The sequence below is a fragment of the Moschus berezovskii genome, chromosome 11 (assembly GCF_049115385.1).
Source record: "Moschus berezovskii isolate FMDL1 chromosome 11, NW_MosBer_1.0, whole genome shotgun sequence".
Lineage (NCBI taxonomy): Eukaryota > Metazoa > Chordata > Mammalia > Artiodactyla > Moschidae > Moschus > Moschus berezovskii.
The window spans coordinates 107,635,844-107,652,991 of NC_142470.1; the positions used below are offsets into that span (position 1 = coordinate 107,635,844).

The window sequence follows — 17,148 nt, forward strand, 5'->3', positions numbered from 1 at the left end:
GTATGGTGAAAATTAAAACTGGTTCAACATGATGCTGCTCAGCTGAATTGCTCTGGGGACGTTTTTCCCCCAAAGTAAGTCCCATTCCTAGACCAGAGCATGCGTCCCACTCCAGTTCCTAAAACATTTTGATGTAAGCGCTTTGTCAATGTAGTGAGTGACCTGAGACTTTCCGCAGCAACTTGCTTGTGTGGTAGGGACCTGTTTTTTCTTGCAAATGTGTGTCTCAAAAATACAAAGTCTTAAAACCTACGGGATATGGAAAACATTATCCACTGAGGCCTTAAGTGTAGTAGACTTTACATAAAAAGGAAAAGCAATGAGTATACAAGTATACAGCCAGTTTAAGAAGTTAGCAAAATAAACAGAATAATCATAAAGAAAAGAAAGCAATTAATACATACCAGGTATTAATGCAATAAAAATGAAGATAAAATTGAGAGGCTCAACAGAGTCAAAGCCGTCTTAAAAAGCTTCTCTAAAAAGGGAAACATCAGGTAACAATCAACAAGAAAAATCTTGGAGATAAACAATACTCAAAATGGGAAGCATTAAGAATATAAATAATAGAAACAACTTTATGCCTATACATTCGAAGATTAGTTGTCTCGTATACAGGGTTATCTATACAACCTGTACCAGGTCCTTATTTCTAATAGTTGGTAGGAAGGAAGTGTTGGAGTGGACACTTGCAGCAGGTGACCCAGTCCAGTCTTGATCCTTCCTCTGATGTGCAGTCCCCGGGACAGGTCTCCCCACCTGGCTGGGGACCTGTGTCCTCCTGAACTGGGAGGGTGTCAGCCAGTCTGCGGTGGTCAGGGGAGCGCGGTCGGGAGTTGGTTGGTGGGGGTGTACTACACTGAACTGGAGTGGCCCTGTTTCATCGGCGTTGCAGGTTGGGTTTCTAAACTCGTGCTGAGTCACTTCAATCCTATCCGACTCTTTGCAACCCCATGGACTGTAGCCCACCAGCTTCCTCTGTCCGTCAGAATACTGGAGTGCCTCCTCCAGGGGATTTTCCTGACCCAGGGATCAAACCCGCGTCTCTGTCTCCTGCATTGGAAGGCAAGTTACTCACCATGAGCACCACCTCGGATGCCCAGGGGCAGCCAGACGACTGCACCCAGGATCTGAGCCCACAGAGCAGTAGAGCCTGGCCAGCAACCGTGTCTCTGGAGGGCAGAGGGCATCAGGAGGACGAGGAAAGACATGAGAGCCTGAGCAGATATAAGACCTTCGACAGCACCAGGCAGGACGTCGGTCACCCCAGAATCCTGTGTCTCTTACGCTCATATTTGCCCCAGGCAGTGATCAGCTTCCATTCTTGTCCTGCATGGGGACATGGCATAGCCGTTGACAGGACATTTTTGTGGTTTGCAGAGGAGACCTTAGGATCACCGCCTCCGCCCCGGGAATTGCCTTGGCATGTAGAGGTTAGGTGGTTCCTTCAATGGGATTGGTACGGTCTGGTCAGTGGATGAAGGAGCTTGGGCTCCAACCATCTTTCTGATGAACTACTTACCACACCAGTCAAATTCTCTGCTCTCTTGAGCTGTTTGGTTTTCTTATTTTTTATGCAGGGTTCAATTCTTACAAGTGTTTCTTTTTATCATGGGATTTTCTATAAAAAGGGCTTCCCTGGTGGCTCAGATGGTAAAGAATCGGCCTGCAATGCAGGAGACCTGGGTTTGATCCCTGGGTTGGAAAGATCCCCTGGAGAATGGAATGGCAACCCACTCCAGTACTCTTGCCTGGAGAATTCCATGGACAGAGGAGCCTGGCGGTCTACAGTCCATGAGGTCACAGTCGGACAGGACTGAGTGACTAACGCTTTTCTACGAAAGGCTTTGGGGCTGTGTTTGCCTGTGTCCCTTGAGGGGATTCCTCCCCACCCCCACCCCCCGCATTAAGCATCAGTGGGCTTTCTAGACACAGGAGCTTTGTGAATTTTCTAGGGGAGAGGAATCAGACAGCCCAACTGAGACAGACATGTGTTTTGAGGCCAAATACTTGAACCATCAAATGTCCAAACACAATGATTTCGTCCTTGTGATTATGCAAAACAGTGTCTGGAATTGAGGTGTGATGTTTCTCTTTTGATACGACGTGGGATAAGAAGAGGCAGCTGGCCCTTGTGAATTTGTTTTAAGTGGGAAGCTTTCATTATACCTCATCTTTCGAGTGTGTTATCAGTCACCATATATCTGTGTTAACAGCTAAGCGCTTCACTTAGCGCATGGCCTTGATAAACTTTTAAGTGCATAAATAAAATTACAGGGTTTTACCGGTCTTAATTGGAAAGCTGTTTTGGCTGCAGCTTTTCAGGATTCTGTTTTGTCCCCTTTGCTTGGGTCTCCACTGTTATTAAGACAAAACACCATGATGCTTAAGACCTTCATGTGAACTGAGGAGCAGAGATTTTGAGGAGCAGAGATTTTCATCACCTGTTTCCTGCCGCCAGCATTAAACTTCATAGAGGAAGCCACACGTGCTCTCGTTAGAAATGTTTTATATTCACAGTGTAAATTCTCATTTCCTCCCCCAGATCTGATGATGGGCCAGGAACCCAGGTTATTGAAAGCCAGTAACCTCAAAATTTTTAACACTATTTCTAAGGAACGGTCGTAAGTGAATTAACATGGGGTTGTTATGATTACTTGTCAAGGGTCTTCAAAAAGCATTTCCCTTTTCGTAGTTTTGCTGGGATAAGTGGTGAAATAAATTGTGTGGATAGGAAGTTGCCTCTGCTGTCAGTGGAAGGAGCATAGCTTGGACTATATTTATTTTGGGGGTTATTTTTGTTGTTAAAAAAAAGACTGCACAGTCAAGTCCTCCGCGATCTTCTGGAAGGAATCTTCTCGTTCAGTTGCTGAGTAGCGTCTGACTCTGTGACCCCATGGACTGCAGCCCGCCAGGCTTCCCTGCCCTTCACTGTCTCCCGGAGTTTGCTCAAACTCATGTCCATTGAGTCGATGATGCCATTCCAAGTATCTCACCCTCTGTCGTCCCCTTCTCCTCCTGCCTTCAATCCTTGCCAGCATCAGGGTCTTTTCCGATGAATCAGCTCTCCACATCAGGTGGCCAGAGTATTGGAGCTTCAGCAGTCAGTCCTTTCATTGCGTATTCAGGGTTGATTTCCTTTAGGACTGACTGGAAAGAATCGTAAGACTGTTAAGAGACACAGCTGTCCTGGGGACAGTGGGGCTAGGCGCGTATAGGGAAAGCAAGGAACAGTCATGTCATGTGTCTTCCTGTGCCCATCCAGACCTAGTGAGACCATGGCCACACACTGCTCAGAGCAGCATGTTTTGGGGAACAGATTGAGCAGGACCAGAGTGGTTATGGAGCACTTTGCCATGAAAGGAACGTGGAAGGATCTGACTCAGGACCACATGTGGGGCACACGGTAGCAACTTCATGATTAAAAGGTGGGGTGATGACTGAGTAGCCTTTGTAGCCCCAGGGGACAGAGTCCAGATTTGGGTTGGGGTTAGAAGGGAACATTCTGGTTCCCAGAAGGGAGAACTCTGTAGCCCCCAGTGCCCGTCAGCAGGAATGCAGTGCCTTAGGAAAAACTGTGCGCCTGTCCTAGGCCAGGCTACCAGGCATTGCAGTACAGGAAGCTTCTGCCACATCCCCACCTGCTGGCTCCTACTGTGACTCAGAGTTAGCTGGGTATGTCCTTGTACATACACATAAAAACTCAAAATTTGGGTTTGCTTCTGGCATGTCACTGGCTTCTGGAAAAACATGGGTTATGGGGGACAGCTCGGGTGATATGGGGATCTAGGTCATTAGAGGTTGAATAGTTAGTAGGAAGGCATAGCATTCATCCTAATGCTTTTAAATTCATAGTTTATTGTAAGAAACAGGTAACTGTCACAGGGAAAAGATGTAAACACTGGTTTCCAACCTCATAGCCTTGGTTTTCTGGCAGTTTCCACACAGTCAGACTGGAAATTGATCGAAGCAGCTTATTCTGATTTTCTTACTCATGGTCACGCAAAAGCAGTGGGCAAACACACATGGAGGGAGTGAGTATGAAAACACTGGCTGCAGCTCGTAAGTTTTCTTTTTGTTTTTTGATCCCAGCAGCTGTTTATAAAGCACCATCCTGAATTCATGCACTTGCTTAGAGGTTCACCTACATGTGTGCCAGGGAAACACAGTGTGAAAACTTGACGAGTAATGGTGCTGTGTACCATCGCTTTATTTCACTTCCCTTTCTTTTTCATCCAGTGGCTCCGAGGAATTGATAGATGATTCTCAAAAAATAAAATGATGCAGTTGGGAAATAATAAATCCAGAGAGAGGTGTGTGTCTGTGGATAATTGGGCTCTGGCTCATTTGCTTTGTGAGAACCATCAAAGTGACTTCTGACAGCATTACTGCAGTTGAGCTGTCATGGCAGCAGCCCTTCTACCCTGTGGCTGCGAATTCAGAAGCATCTGAGATAGCTCAGTCCCTCAGATGGGTCTCCACTGGAAATGGTGGCCGGATGGCTAGTGACTTCCTCATCCTCCTTCTCAACTGTGGATAAATCTTCGTTAATAAAGGTATTTCTGAAGATAGCCCCCTAGGTCAGGAGACTGTTGGGTTGAATAAACATCCCAGAATTTTTACTTCCCCAAATGAATAGTCTTAAGGGGCCGCATGCAGAATCAGTGCTTCCTCTCAGTGTTTTTGGAGCGTCTGTTTCAGGATTGGTTTAGCCCTGGTTTCAGAGCCTACAAAGTAGTTCTTTCTGGCTTTTGGTTCAGCCCCTGAGTGCCAGGAGGAGGTACTTTCTTTCCGCTCGCTCTTACTACTCCACAGTCCCTGGTAGATAGGAGGCACAATGAGCTCTTATTTGCCTAAGCACATGCTGTGGTGTGTTTAAAATAAAAACAAGCGTTTCTTCAAAGTCACACACACATTCAGCGTCTCTTCAAGGGAGAGAAATCCTTTCTCAGCTCTGAGTAGGAGATTGGTTCAGAGCTCGGCTCACACTGATGAGTTGAAGATCTGATCTCATTTCTACCCCAGTCCTTACAGTTCACTGAACATCTGAGAACAGTGTAGAGTGCATGTTCCTGTGGGGTTTTTTTGGTTTCCAGTTCTGCACTTGAAGCTCCAATAGTGACATGCTGGGAACTCAAACCGTTGCTGGCCCAGGGGTGTAAGAGCATCCTGTCCCCAAGGATGACCAAAGCGATGCACGCACGCATACCCCACACTCCCCCAGCCCCGCGCCCGGATGCTTGTCCCCTGGTTGGGTGTGGAAGGGTGGCAGTGGATGTCAGACTGGGGCCTCAGTGCCTTTGAATGCCTGCCATTCGGAGCAGTGGGGTAGAAGCAGTTGGGCACTCAGGAAGAAGCAGGTTTGGCTTGACTGATGTCAAGCTCATTACGTAGCGGCAATCTCGTTTTCTTTTTGTTTTTTTTAATGTTCCCACTCTTGCTGGCAGTGCTACAGAAAGCCCTTTCCGAAAGCCTCAGCCTGATTTCACTATCAGCCACAACCACGATATTAATTTTTTTTTCAATTGCTGAACTTTTAAGATTTGGAATTACCCTCTGGGCTGGAAACTAGTTCTGTAGCTGAACCACAGCAGTCTGTTAATCAAACATCGCACATCTTTCAGTAACTCGAGAGTTCTTTGGTGTTGAAAAAGGTCCTCCTTTCTACCTACCCCTACACTGGTAGAGAAAAATAGATTAATCATACACCTTGTGGGTTTGTTGTTTTTTTTTTTTTTTTTATAGGAAATCAGGTTACCGGTAAGTGCTAGATTTCATAAAATGGTTTGCAAGAAGTTTGATGAGAATTTAATGAGCGTGTCTCACTTTTGCTGGAATGCCCTGCCTCTGACATGGCTGCATTCTAAGCTGTCGTGGTGGGTGCTGAGCCGGGTCTCCATCGCTGTGTGCGGGCTGTTTCTGGTTGTGGAGTGCACAGGCTTAGTGCGGTGCTTCTGCAGGGCACGGGCTCTAGGGTGGGGCTCAGTAGTTGTGATGCCTGGCATCAGTCGTTGCCCTGTAGCATGTGGGATCCTCGTTCCTGGACCAGGGGTTGAACTCATGTCCCCTGCACCGGCCGGCGGATTCTGAACCGCTGGACCAGCAGGGAAGTCCTGCGTTATAAATTTTGATGAGTGGCTTTGGTTAGAAATCTGGGCTCCCAGCAAGTTCCCAGGCTCAGGAAGGCGCTGTGGGATCAGAGCTGCCCTTGTGTGGACTTCTGGCTGCAGCTTTTGAACAGTAGTAGCTCTACATTGGGCTTCCCTGGTGGCTCCATGGGTGAAGAATCCACCTGCCAATGCAGGCACTGTGCCTGGGTCGGGAAGATCCTCTGGAGAAGGAAATGGCAACCCACTCCAGTGTTCTTGCCTGGAGAATCCTACGGACAGAGGAGCCTGGCGGGCTGCAGTCCAGGGGGTCGCACAGAGTCGGACATGACCAAGCCACAGAACAAGTTTTACATTAAGAGCCGTTCCTGTTTGGTTGTGCTTTCTTGTCTTCCCTCCCTCTCCTGTTTCTGTTCCCACCTTTATGTATGAAATGCTTTCTTAAATGCTGAAGTTGCATTTTCTGTGGCTGAAAATACACCTCATCACTATTATTTCCCCTTTGAAGAAGTTTTTATGTGTATGTAAAGTTGCCTTACGTAAAAATGTGATCTTTTTACGTAGTAATAAGAGCTTTTGTTTCCAGTAGAGACCCATCTCATTGCTAGTGAAAAGGAACGTCGCTCAGTCTTGTCTGACTCTTTGCGACCCCATGGACTATATACAGTCCATGGAATTCTCCAGGCCAGAATACTGGAGTTGGTAGCCTTTCCCTTCTCCAGAGGATCTTCCCAACCCAGGGATAGAACCCAGGTCTCCTTAAATGCAGGCGGATTTTTTACCAGCTGAGCCCCCAGGAAAGCCCAGGTAACGTTTATGGCTGTTAAGCACGTTGCAGACAGCATAATGCTGTTTCTCCTTCATGTGGAGATGTTACTGTAAGTTGTCTGTTTGATAAGTGGAGTATATGGGAGCATCAGATAAAGTATCTAGAAAGGATTGTAGGAGTGAGGGGGTTTTGTTTGTTTGTTTGTTTTTTAAGTATCCTCTGCCCTTTAATGCCATCAGCTCCAGGTTCACCTTCAGAAAACAGAGCCGTGGATCCCTTCCTCATAGCAGTGGTCAATGCGAAGAATTCCACAAACTGATGATAAAGGAAATAAAAAAGCTGTGTTCTGGCTCCAGCCAGTGCTGCCCTGGGACTGATAGCTAATTCTCAGGTCAGCCAGACCCCACTGTTTGTCTTGCTAGGTTCTCAAGTGGCATGAGACCACTTAAGGCAGACACACGGACATTAAACTAGTGGTGAAGGTAAGGAAAGGCTCCCCCGGCCTCCCCCAGAAAGGAGATGTTTGGTCACTTAAGAAATAATCTTAGAAACTTAGGTGGAAAAAGTCCATTGTATTACAGATTAACACTACCTTTTTAAAATATAGGAATAGGATGCTTCTGAAAATAATTAAAATAGAATTTTGCCTTACAATCTTACTTGAAAACCAATACTCTGTATACACATTGGCTAGTCTTTATTGTAGGATGCATGTTGGTCATTAAACATTTTAGGTTTATAAATTCAAGCAATGAGAAAACTATTTACTTCTCAAAAAAACTGCCCCGAATGGTGATAGAGTAGCCCGGACAGATCAGTCTCCTTTGTAAAAGTTAATTTATACTGTATGTCACTGTTCTATAGAAACTTAAAAAAAAAAAAATACACCTAAGAACAGTGGCTGGACTTCCCTGCTGGGTCAGTGGTAAAGAATCCGTCCATCAATGCAGGAAATGTGGGTTTGATCCCTGGGTTGGGAAGGTCCCGTAAGAGAAGGAAATGGCAACCTACTTCAGTATTCTTGCTCCTCCCATGGAAAGGGGAGCCGGTGGGGTCCAGGGGGTCCCTGGGATCACAAAGAGTTGGACAAAGAGTTGCTCCTCCCATGGAAAGGGGAGCCGGTGGGGTCCATGGGGTCACAAAGAGTTGGACACAACTGAGCAGCTAAAGAACAAGAAGAACAGTGGCTAGCTCTCTTACTGATCTTTTATTATCAGTTAGTAGGTGCTAAGCCTAGTCTCGGAGAAGGCAATGGCAAGCCACTCCAGTACTCTTGCCTAAAAAATCCCATGGATGGAGGAGCCTGGTAGGCTGCAGTCCGTGGGGTCGCTAAGGGTCGGACACGACTGAGCGACTTCACTTTCACTTTCACACATTGGAGAAGGAAATGGCAACCCACTCCAGTGTTCTTGCCTGGAGAATCCCAGGGACGGGGGAGCCTGGTGGGCTTCCGTCTATGGGGTCACAGAGAGTCGGACACGACTGAAGTGACTTAGCAGTAGCAGTAGCAGTAGCAAGCCTAGTCTAACCTGGCCATTATCTGAGGTTAATAAGAACTTCCATCTCCTGAGTGTTCTCTGCAGACGCAGCTCTGGGCCCCGGGACTGACCCCTGGCCTCTTCCCCTTCTGCTCAGTGTTTGTCAAGGCCTGGTTTGTGGACAGTCTGTTCAGAAGCTCATGTAAGAATGTGGCCTCAGGGGCCACCCACAGACACAACCCACCTGAATCTCCCGGCCAGACCTAGTGGATATGTTTCTGTGTGTTTATTGACACTAACAGTTCATTACAGAACTCTTCTTTCTGTAGAAGAAACATCTGCTTATTTCCTTACCCAATAAATAACAAGACGTTTATCTCTAAGATGAGTAAGTCGCATATAGTCCCCGAAGTTCCAGGTGCTGGGTTGATGCAGTCACTGGGTGCTCATTTTGATACTGGACAGGCTCCCATGGTGCTTCTAGCTGCCAGACCTCACATGAGTCAGATAGAACCTTGTTAACCACACACGTCAGTGAGGGTTTTAAATATTGGTAGAATTCAATAGATTTCATCTACTGCGTAGGGGAAATTTACCAAGAGACCTTCCTCTGTTTTTTGTTGTTCAGCTGCTCAGTTGTTTCTGACTTTGTGACCCCACGCCAGGCTTCCCTGTCCTTCACCATCTTCTGGAGTTGCTCAAACTCATGTCCATTGAGTCGGTGATGCCATCCAACCATCTCATCCTCTGTCATCCCCTTCTTCTCCTGCCTTCCGTCTTCCCCAGCATGAGGTATTTTCCCAGTGAGTTGGCTCTTCGCATCAGGTGTGGGAGCTTCAGCAACAGTCCTTCCAGTGAATATTCAGGGTTGATTTCTTTTAGTATTGACTGGTTTGATCTCCTTGCTGTCTAGGGGACACTCAAGAGTCTTCTCCAGCACCGTAATTCAAAAGCATCAATTCTTTGGCACTCATCTACAACCATATGTAGCTACTGGAAAAACCAGAGCTTTAATTACACAGACCTTTGTTGACAAAGTGATGTCTCTGCTTTTTAATATACTGTATAGTTTTGTCATAGCGTTTTTCCCAAGGAGCAAAAACATCTATTTTGTGTTATAAGGATATAAAGTAGGAATATTGTTGTCCAGAAGAAGTTTAGCATTTAGTTGAAATTTAGCTTATAATCCACAGGAATGTAAGCTCATGGGAACAGGGCTGGGTCTTCTCTGGTTGCTGTACCCAGACCATCTCCGGAGTAGTGTCTAGCTCATGGGTATTCATATTTGTTGGGTAAATTAGTGAGTGTCTTAATTTACTAAACTTTGGGTAACTTGCCAGCAGTTTTTTTTAACCAGTCTCTCATGTTTGGAAAACGCGCAATCTAGTTTTCACAGATTCTCTGGATAATTGGCACTGTCTTCATTTCTGACTCTAGGATTGGAGGCAGATTTACCCTCTCAGAGAGAGCCCAGTATAATAAGAAATGAGTGGGGCTCTGGAACCCGGGTGAGGTGGGTGGTGCCTGGCTCTGAGCAGCCATGTGGCATCCTGGGTGCTGCTTTGCACAGGCGTATCAGTGCCTCCCTGAGATAGTCCCACAGGTACAGATTCACAGTGGACATTTACGGAAAAGAGGCTTTCCTTTCCCTCCAGGGTCAGTTAACTTGGTAACAGCAGCTTCTAAGCTCAGGGGAAAGGCTCATGATCACTGATAATATAAAAAGACAGTAATGGTTTGGTCCCTCTGATAGACAAAATCCTTAAAGAGCTGCACACCCAGGAGATGGCAGTGAACTATGGCCTGCCATCTGGCATCACGTCTAAACTGAAACTGTTTTCTGCCAGTTTAGCCATTTAAAATGTAATAGGCTTATACAGAGTAACGATAGAACTGTTTGTGTAATGAAGGTATAGGCAGGCAGTTTTCTGTGTGGTGGGAGAGGTATTCAGGGGACGTGCCTGGCTTATCCCAAAAGCTTCCCTGACATCACTGTTTGTATTCTTTCTGCGGGGTCCTTGGGGATCTCCGCTCTGGCTCATCCCCGCATGGGTGATTCTGGAGCAGGCCCGCAGGTGTTCTTTTTCAGAGCCCCCATGTGTGTGCGTGTGCACAGGCATGTGGACACGGCGCCCTGCTGCTTTCAGCCTTTGTGGGGTCGTCCGTTTCCCTCGGGTGAGGGCTGGGGGCAGAGAAGTTGGGGCAAGAGATTAGGAAGACATGGTAAAAACTCAAAAAAGTTTACTTTTAAGTGATCTTACAGAGCTAAGAACCCACACCACTTTTATTTGTAACGATAAATAGAACTCTAGATACGGCATACAAGAGAAAAAAATTTTTTAATGAAAACACAAAACAGGAAGCTGTATTCATGTTATGGCAGAATCTGATTATCATAGGTGCTTAAATATTTCCCTGTGGTTAAAGTGGAGCATGTGTGTCTTAATTGCCAGTGCAGCATGTTCTTTTTAACAGGAAGTTAGCATAAGCCGCATGCGAAGAGCAGTTGAAATCCAAGAATCTCCTCTCTTTGCCTGTGACCTGTGCCACCCAACTGTACTCCTCTGAGTGTAGCCAGTGCTTTTCCTCGTGACCCTTGGAGGATACCATCTCCCTGATGCTCGTGGGGATCTCTGGACAAATCACGTTTCTTTGTGCTCCATATTTTGGCTTTGCAGTGGGCTCATTAGCTGGCAGCTGAGTGTACTGGGTGTGTTCGGGAATGACAGCTTAATGAAAGGGCGGACCTCCCTCCTCTTTCTCCTTCCAGAAGGGCTTTTGCTCTTACCCCCAGAGCGTTTGCTCTCCCCATGTGGTGTTTGCACACTTGAGGCCATCTTTGTTAACTGCATTAATATCAAGACAAAACATGCAATTATGCTTTCACTCGGCCCCGTGGTAGTGCTGGTGCGGACTGGCTGTGTTTTGCCTCCTCCCGTGGAAACCAACTTGTTCATTTCTCAGGTTTTTCTGACTTCACTTTGAGTAGGACAGCCATCTCCTCTCATATTCCTCTGTCGTTTTGACATTTTCCTAGGAATTTCACCTTACCTTATGATCAGAATACAGTTGCTGTCTGGACAGCCTAACTTACGTTCTTTTATGTCTCAAGGGCAAGTGGCTTCTCAGCTGGTAAAGAATCCATCTGCCAACGCAGAGACATAGGTGCAGTTTCTGGGTCAGGAAGATTCCCCTGGGGAAGGGCTTGGCAGAGAAATCCCATGGACAGAGGAGCCTGGTGGGCTGCAGTCCATGGGGTCTCAAAGAGTCACACACGGCTTAGTGACTAAACAGCGGCTGCAGCATGTGTCGAGGGTGTTTGCTGGGCAGTATCGATTGTACCTCTTCTGCCCGTCTTTGCCTTCACGAAATAGAGGTGTGTAATTCATCGGCTGTGGTGTATTTAAATTTGGCATTTCTGAATCTCCAGTATCCCTTATTCGTGAACCAGAGTTACATAGCAGAGCCTGGCACTGTAATCTTGAATGTGTGATTGTGGCTCTTGACATCTGGGAACATCCCATGTGTAAGATGGGCTGACTGCTGGAAACTGGCCTCGGGACTTACTGAGTGACCCATGGAAAACAATGTGATTTTTGTTCTGTCTCTTTTCATGCAGCTTCCATGAGGCAGTCTCAGGCTGTACCTGCAGATACACGCCCAGAGATATGGATCGCCCAGGAGCTACGGCGTATCGGAGACGAGTTTAATGCATATTACCCAAGAAGGGTAAATGATGTTTTCTTTACCTCCTTTTTTGATTCTGTGCTTATTCTGGAAATGAGCAGTATTACCTAGGTGTGACCTACACTTCTTTCTCCATTCCCATTTTCCATTTCTTTTATGGGTGAGCTGAAGTAGTAGCAATTAGACAGAATACAGTATGAGCCAAGGGGGATTGTAGGAGCACAAACCTTAAACCATCCATGCTTGAAGAAAAGGGAGTATTTATATATTTGAAATACTTCCACAAAAATATTAATGTAGTCTTCAAGCCAGAGCGGGTGTTTCTGTCTTCCATTGAAGCAGTTTGGGTCAGAGGTAAAGAAAATTTTAAATTTCCATCTTTATGCAGCCAAAGGGAATGATGCCAGCTTTAAAGTAAGAGTCTTGGACTCTCCTGACGGTTCCATGGTTGAGTCTCAGTGCTTCCATGCAGCGGGTGCAGGTTCAATCCCTGCTCAGGGAACCGAGATCCCACATGCTGTGGGATGCAGTCAGGAAGGTCAAGGGAAAAAAGGTGAAAGTCTCCCCTGCGATTTGCCCGGCAGTGAGTCAGAGCAGGAGTGCCTTTCTGTCCTCCCAGTCCCCGCTGCTCTTCTCAGTGTTCCATTTATTGAAATGTAGTAAGAGGCCAATACTTTAGCCTATAATTTGGGGTATAAATTTTTTATCCCTCAAATTGATTGCACTGGAATTTTTTGAGGTGTGCTGTTGGTTTAAAAGAAAAAAAAAAAATCAGCCTTAGATCTTGGGCTGCAGACACTGTGTGTTTTATTTGTTTTGCTCAGTGGCAAAGTATGTTACCATTTTGGACACCTTGTTCCCGTGGAAGATGTGTTACACTGTGTAGGCTTTGGCTCAGGGAGTTAGGCTCCTCGGAGCATGTGTGGCTTCTTGTAGGGGTCCACCAGCACGCACATGGGGGAATGTCATCTCAGCTTGCTTACCTTTTTTCTGGACTTCCTAGTGGCTCAGTGGCAATGAACACGCAGGAGACCCGGGTTGGAGAAGGGAATGGCAACCCACTCCGGTACTCTTGCCGGAAAATTCTGATGGACGGAGGAGCCTGGTGGACTACAGTCCGTGGGGTCACAGAGACTAGGACACGACTGAGCTACTAAACAGTGACAGCACGTGTTTTCTGTTTCCCGTGTATGACGGTGTTTGTGTTGATTTGTCTAAGAGGAAGCACTTACTTTCTACAAAATAAAGTTTAATACCATTCTTTCTGGGTTACTTCTCATCTGATTCCCTTTTTCCAGACATTATGGCTTCATATAAACCCCTTTTAAAGATTCTTTTCTTGTTTCTCCTGGAGGGAATTTATGCTTTGGACACCCCAATGTTTTGTCCTGATTTAAATGTTAGTCTTTTTTGTAGCTAGTTGTTGCTAAGTAAATGGATGGTCCCTGTAAAATTGCTTTCAATCTTTCTTATTTTCCTGTTATATATGATGCTTTCTAAGCTTTTGTAAACATACATGGAGATGTTTTCCAGTTACAAGTTTTTTACTTCTCCAGTATAGAATCTCCATCAAGGAGTTAAGGACTTTCAGGATACTCTTACTGGCTCCTCTTCATACCTTCTGTTGGGTGTGTATATGTGTGTTTGATGGGAAACGTGCTACTGTATGAGCCTGTCATTAGATGGAAGATGTCACATTGATGAACGGGCTTCAGAATTCCTTATGATGCTGTGTCTAGCTGGCAGAATGCCCTGCAACCTGATGGGAACCCGTTCACAGAACATAACCCCCTCTCAGCCTAGATCTGCAGTGGCACTCCTCTCGGCAAGGTGGGCTGTTGTGTAACTGGCCACAGAAGTTAGTGTTCCCCCAGTTCTCTGCCTTGGATTCTTTGGTGGGATTTTGGGGTTACTGTCTGTGTGTGTGTGGACTTGGCTTTCCTGCTGGACTAGGAGAGTGATCAGAAGCAGGGCCCCAGGGTATCTGGGATGTCGATTCTGGTGCTGAGGGGGGAAGGACATGTGTCCCTCCCAGGGGGTAGGCTCAATGCATCCACTGTGATTTGGGCGCGTGTCACAGATCCAACAGGAGGAGGTGACTCCCAGTGGCCGAGGCAGCCAAACAGGGTGAGCAAGGCTGTGACTGAGCAGCACACTGGCCCTGCCTCCCCCCATCTTTCAGGGGCAGTGGATTGGGGCTCCAGGTCTAGCTTGGGTGGGGCTCCCTGGGAGAGGTAAGGCTGTTAGGCGCTGGTGCCTTCAGAGCCCGGGAGCTCAGGACACGGAGAGCAGTCGTCAACTCCATCCTCTTGGGAGCTGACTGAGAGCCTTTGACCACAGAGCCAGGTGGGTTTAAGGAGATTTTGCCAAAGTTTCTCTTTAAACTTACATGGAGTCGATTGCCATTCCCTTCTCCAGGGTATCTTCCCAGTCTTGGGATTGAACCCAGGTCTCCTGCATTGCAGGTGGATTCTTTACCGTCTGAGCCCTTACGAAATATCAGTGACTCTACAAAGGTTTCCCTGAGCCTTCCCAGATGAGTCTAGTTGATGCATCTCCATGGTGGCCCTGAGTGGTCAGTGGTGAGAAGGGCTAACATGGTGGGATTGGAGCACAGCCATCCCCATATGTAGGCGGTCGAGGTGGTGGCCAGTCCTGATCATGTGCAAAGGAGACGCAGGCTGTCTGGTTGTGTCATTACCTGCCTCTCCATTGAAGAAGTGAAACAGCCTCTAACACTTCTTGACTTCCCGCTCCATCTCCCCCAACCAGTGTTACTGCACGGTTTGATGTAGATGGTGTTCATGTTTTGTCTTTTTTCAGATGAGATTCTCAGTGTTTTGGGTAAAATAATTAGAAGTTAGTTTCATTGTGATATCCTGCAATATTTTGTAATTGTAAACCTTACTTGGCTTCTCTTTTTTTTTAAAAAAGAACCAATGCAAAAATGCAGTCACTAATCATTTAAAAGACTAGGTTTCTATGAAGGCTGGAATATTGGGGGAAGAGTAGGGGATGGACTATAACTTTTTTCTAAAATGAAGCATATTCTCCAGATCTTATAAATAGCCAGTTCAAAGTGGCAGACTGAAACTTGGAGTGGTGACCCAGTGACCCCAGGGCTGCAGTCGCCAGTCTTCAAACTTGTCAGATTCCGAACGGTCACACTGATGGGCCATTGTTGAATACGGGGGTGGGGGGGTGGGGGGCGGCTGGGGGTGGACATCTGAGCAGGAAATGGGAGGCATTTTGCTTTCAAGTTAGGCACTGTCTGTCTCCGGGAAGTGTCACTTCTTGGCGGGCTGAGTCTGTTGCCGCTTCGCTGCTTTATGGTGGGTCATGGCCTTTTAAATATTTGGTGTCCTTAGCTACTTAATATGGCTACAGTACCTTCTGTGAAGTGTTGGTCTTTTGTTGCCACGAGCCTTGCAAAGGCTGGCAGGCTGTGTTCCCGTTTCGCAGTTAGAGCCCCAGAGGAAACTGTCATGTGGTCAGTGCCCTTGAGGGCAGGGGGTGGCCTGTGGGTCAAAGCTGTGGAGGCTAGTCCCTGAAACAGGAGGTGAGGGAGGCCCAGGTGAGCTCAGAGCCCAGGTGCACGTCCCCTGCTCTTTTGGGGACTCAGTGTCATCTCCGCAAACCCCCTGCCCGAGCAGGGTGACCCGCACTCTACCTGATGGGAGCTTTACTGCTCCATGAGAGGTGTGTTTTTGTAACTTTGGGTTTTGAAATAATTGCAGAGTTTTACACCAAAGTTGCAAAATGATACAGAGACCCCTCTTGCATCTGCCATCCAAGTCCCTGCTGCTAACTCTGCCACATGTGTTTTAACATCCTCCTCCCTTATACCTTGGGCTTCCCTGGTGGCTCAGGTGGTGAAGAATCTGCCTGCAGTGCAGGAGACGCAGGTTCAGTCTCTGGGTTGGAAAGATCCCCTGGAGAAGGGAATGGCTACCCACTCCTGTATTCTTGCCTGGAGAATCCCATGGACAGAGGAGCCTGGCGGGCTACAGTCCAGGGGGTCACAAAGAGTCAGACACAACTGAGTGGCTTTCACTTTGCTCACACCTACCTGTGTGCAGGCTATTTTCTGAAATATTGGAGAAGTTGCAGGCACGATACTCCTTTATTCTTAAATTCATCAGCATGTCCTTCCTGTGAATAAGCGTATTTCTCTTATGTAACCAGTAACTGCAGTGTAGCGAGCACGGTGGGGAAGGGAATAGCATGGCGGAGCTGTGTCATCCGTGGGCTGCATGCAGACCTTGCCAGTTGTCCCAGCAGCGTGACGTCGCGTCCTCGCGCGCGCATTGTATCAGGAGGCACAGGTGTCCATCCGTCTCATTCTGGAGCCCCTGGTCAGAGGTGGTGTCCTCCATGACAAATCAGTACTTTCCCATTTAGGATGGAAGGAAAGTGTGGTTATTTCATGGGTGTAGTTCCCCTGTGTTTACTTCATTTATCAAAATAAGTTCGTGGGTCCCTGATCAGTTCAACAGGTTATTACACGTCTCTTTCAGGCTTCCCAGGTGGCTAAGTGGGTAAAGAATCCGCCTACCAGTGTAGGAGATGCAGGTTCCATCCCTGGGTGGAAGATCCCCTGGAGAAGGGCAAGGCAACCCACTCCAGTATTCTTGCCTGAAGAATTCTCATAGAGGAGCCTGGTGGGCTACAGTCCATGGGGTCGCACAGAGTTGGGCATGGCTAAAGTGACTGAGCATGCTCACTTTAATTTGATGCTCTAATTGGCTAGTGGCAGCCTCTGGTGTGTCTCCATGCCATAATTAGGCACTGTAGTGCCCCGGCACCCCAGTCCTATGCAGACTTGTAGTGGGACAGAACCTAAGGGGCGGACGAGGCGATAGAGCTCTGGGAGTCCTTTGGGATTTGCTGGTGGATGACCTGCAGCCACACAGTGTCCTGGCTTCGCGGCGCCCCGTGTCCTTCTCTCTGGGACCCTGAGGAGGAGGAGAGGGCTCTTTTGGAACACTGGGCAGCCAGGGCTGTCAGCGGACCTGCAGGGAAGCCACATCTCTCGGGCTTTCTGAAGAGGGCGAGGAGCTGGCAGGAAGCCTGGGGGCAGCAGCATCTCTGTGTGCTTCAGTAGCCC

At 47.3% G+C, this 17,148-nt stretch overlaps 1 protein-coding gene across 1 annotated transcript in view; it reads left to right on the top strand.

The window, feature by feature from the left end:
• BCL2L11 (BCL2 like 11) overlaps positions 1-17,148 on the top strand; it is a 48,713-nt gene that overhangs the window by 18,390 nt on the left and 13,175 nt on the right. Inside the window, exon 5 of the mRNA XM_088841797.1 lies at positions 11,974-12,083. Coding sequence (XP_088697923.1) covers positions 11,974-12,083 — 110 coding nt within the window. The remainder of the gene's footprint in view (positions 1-11,973; positions 12,084-17,148) is intronic.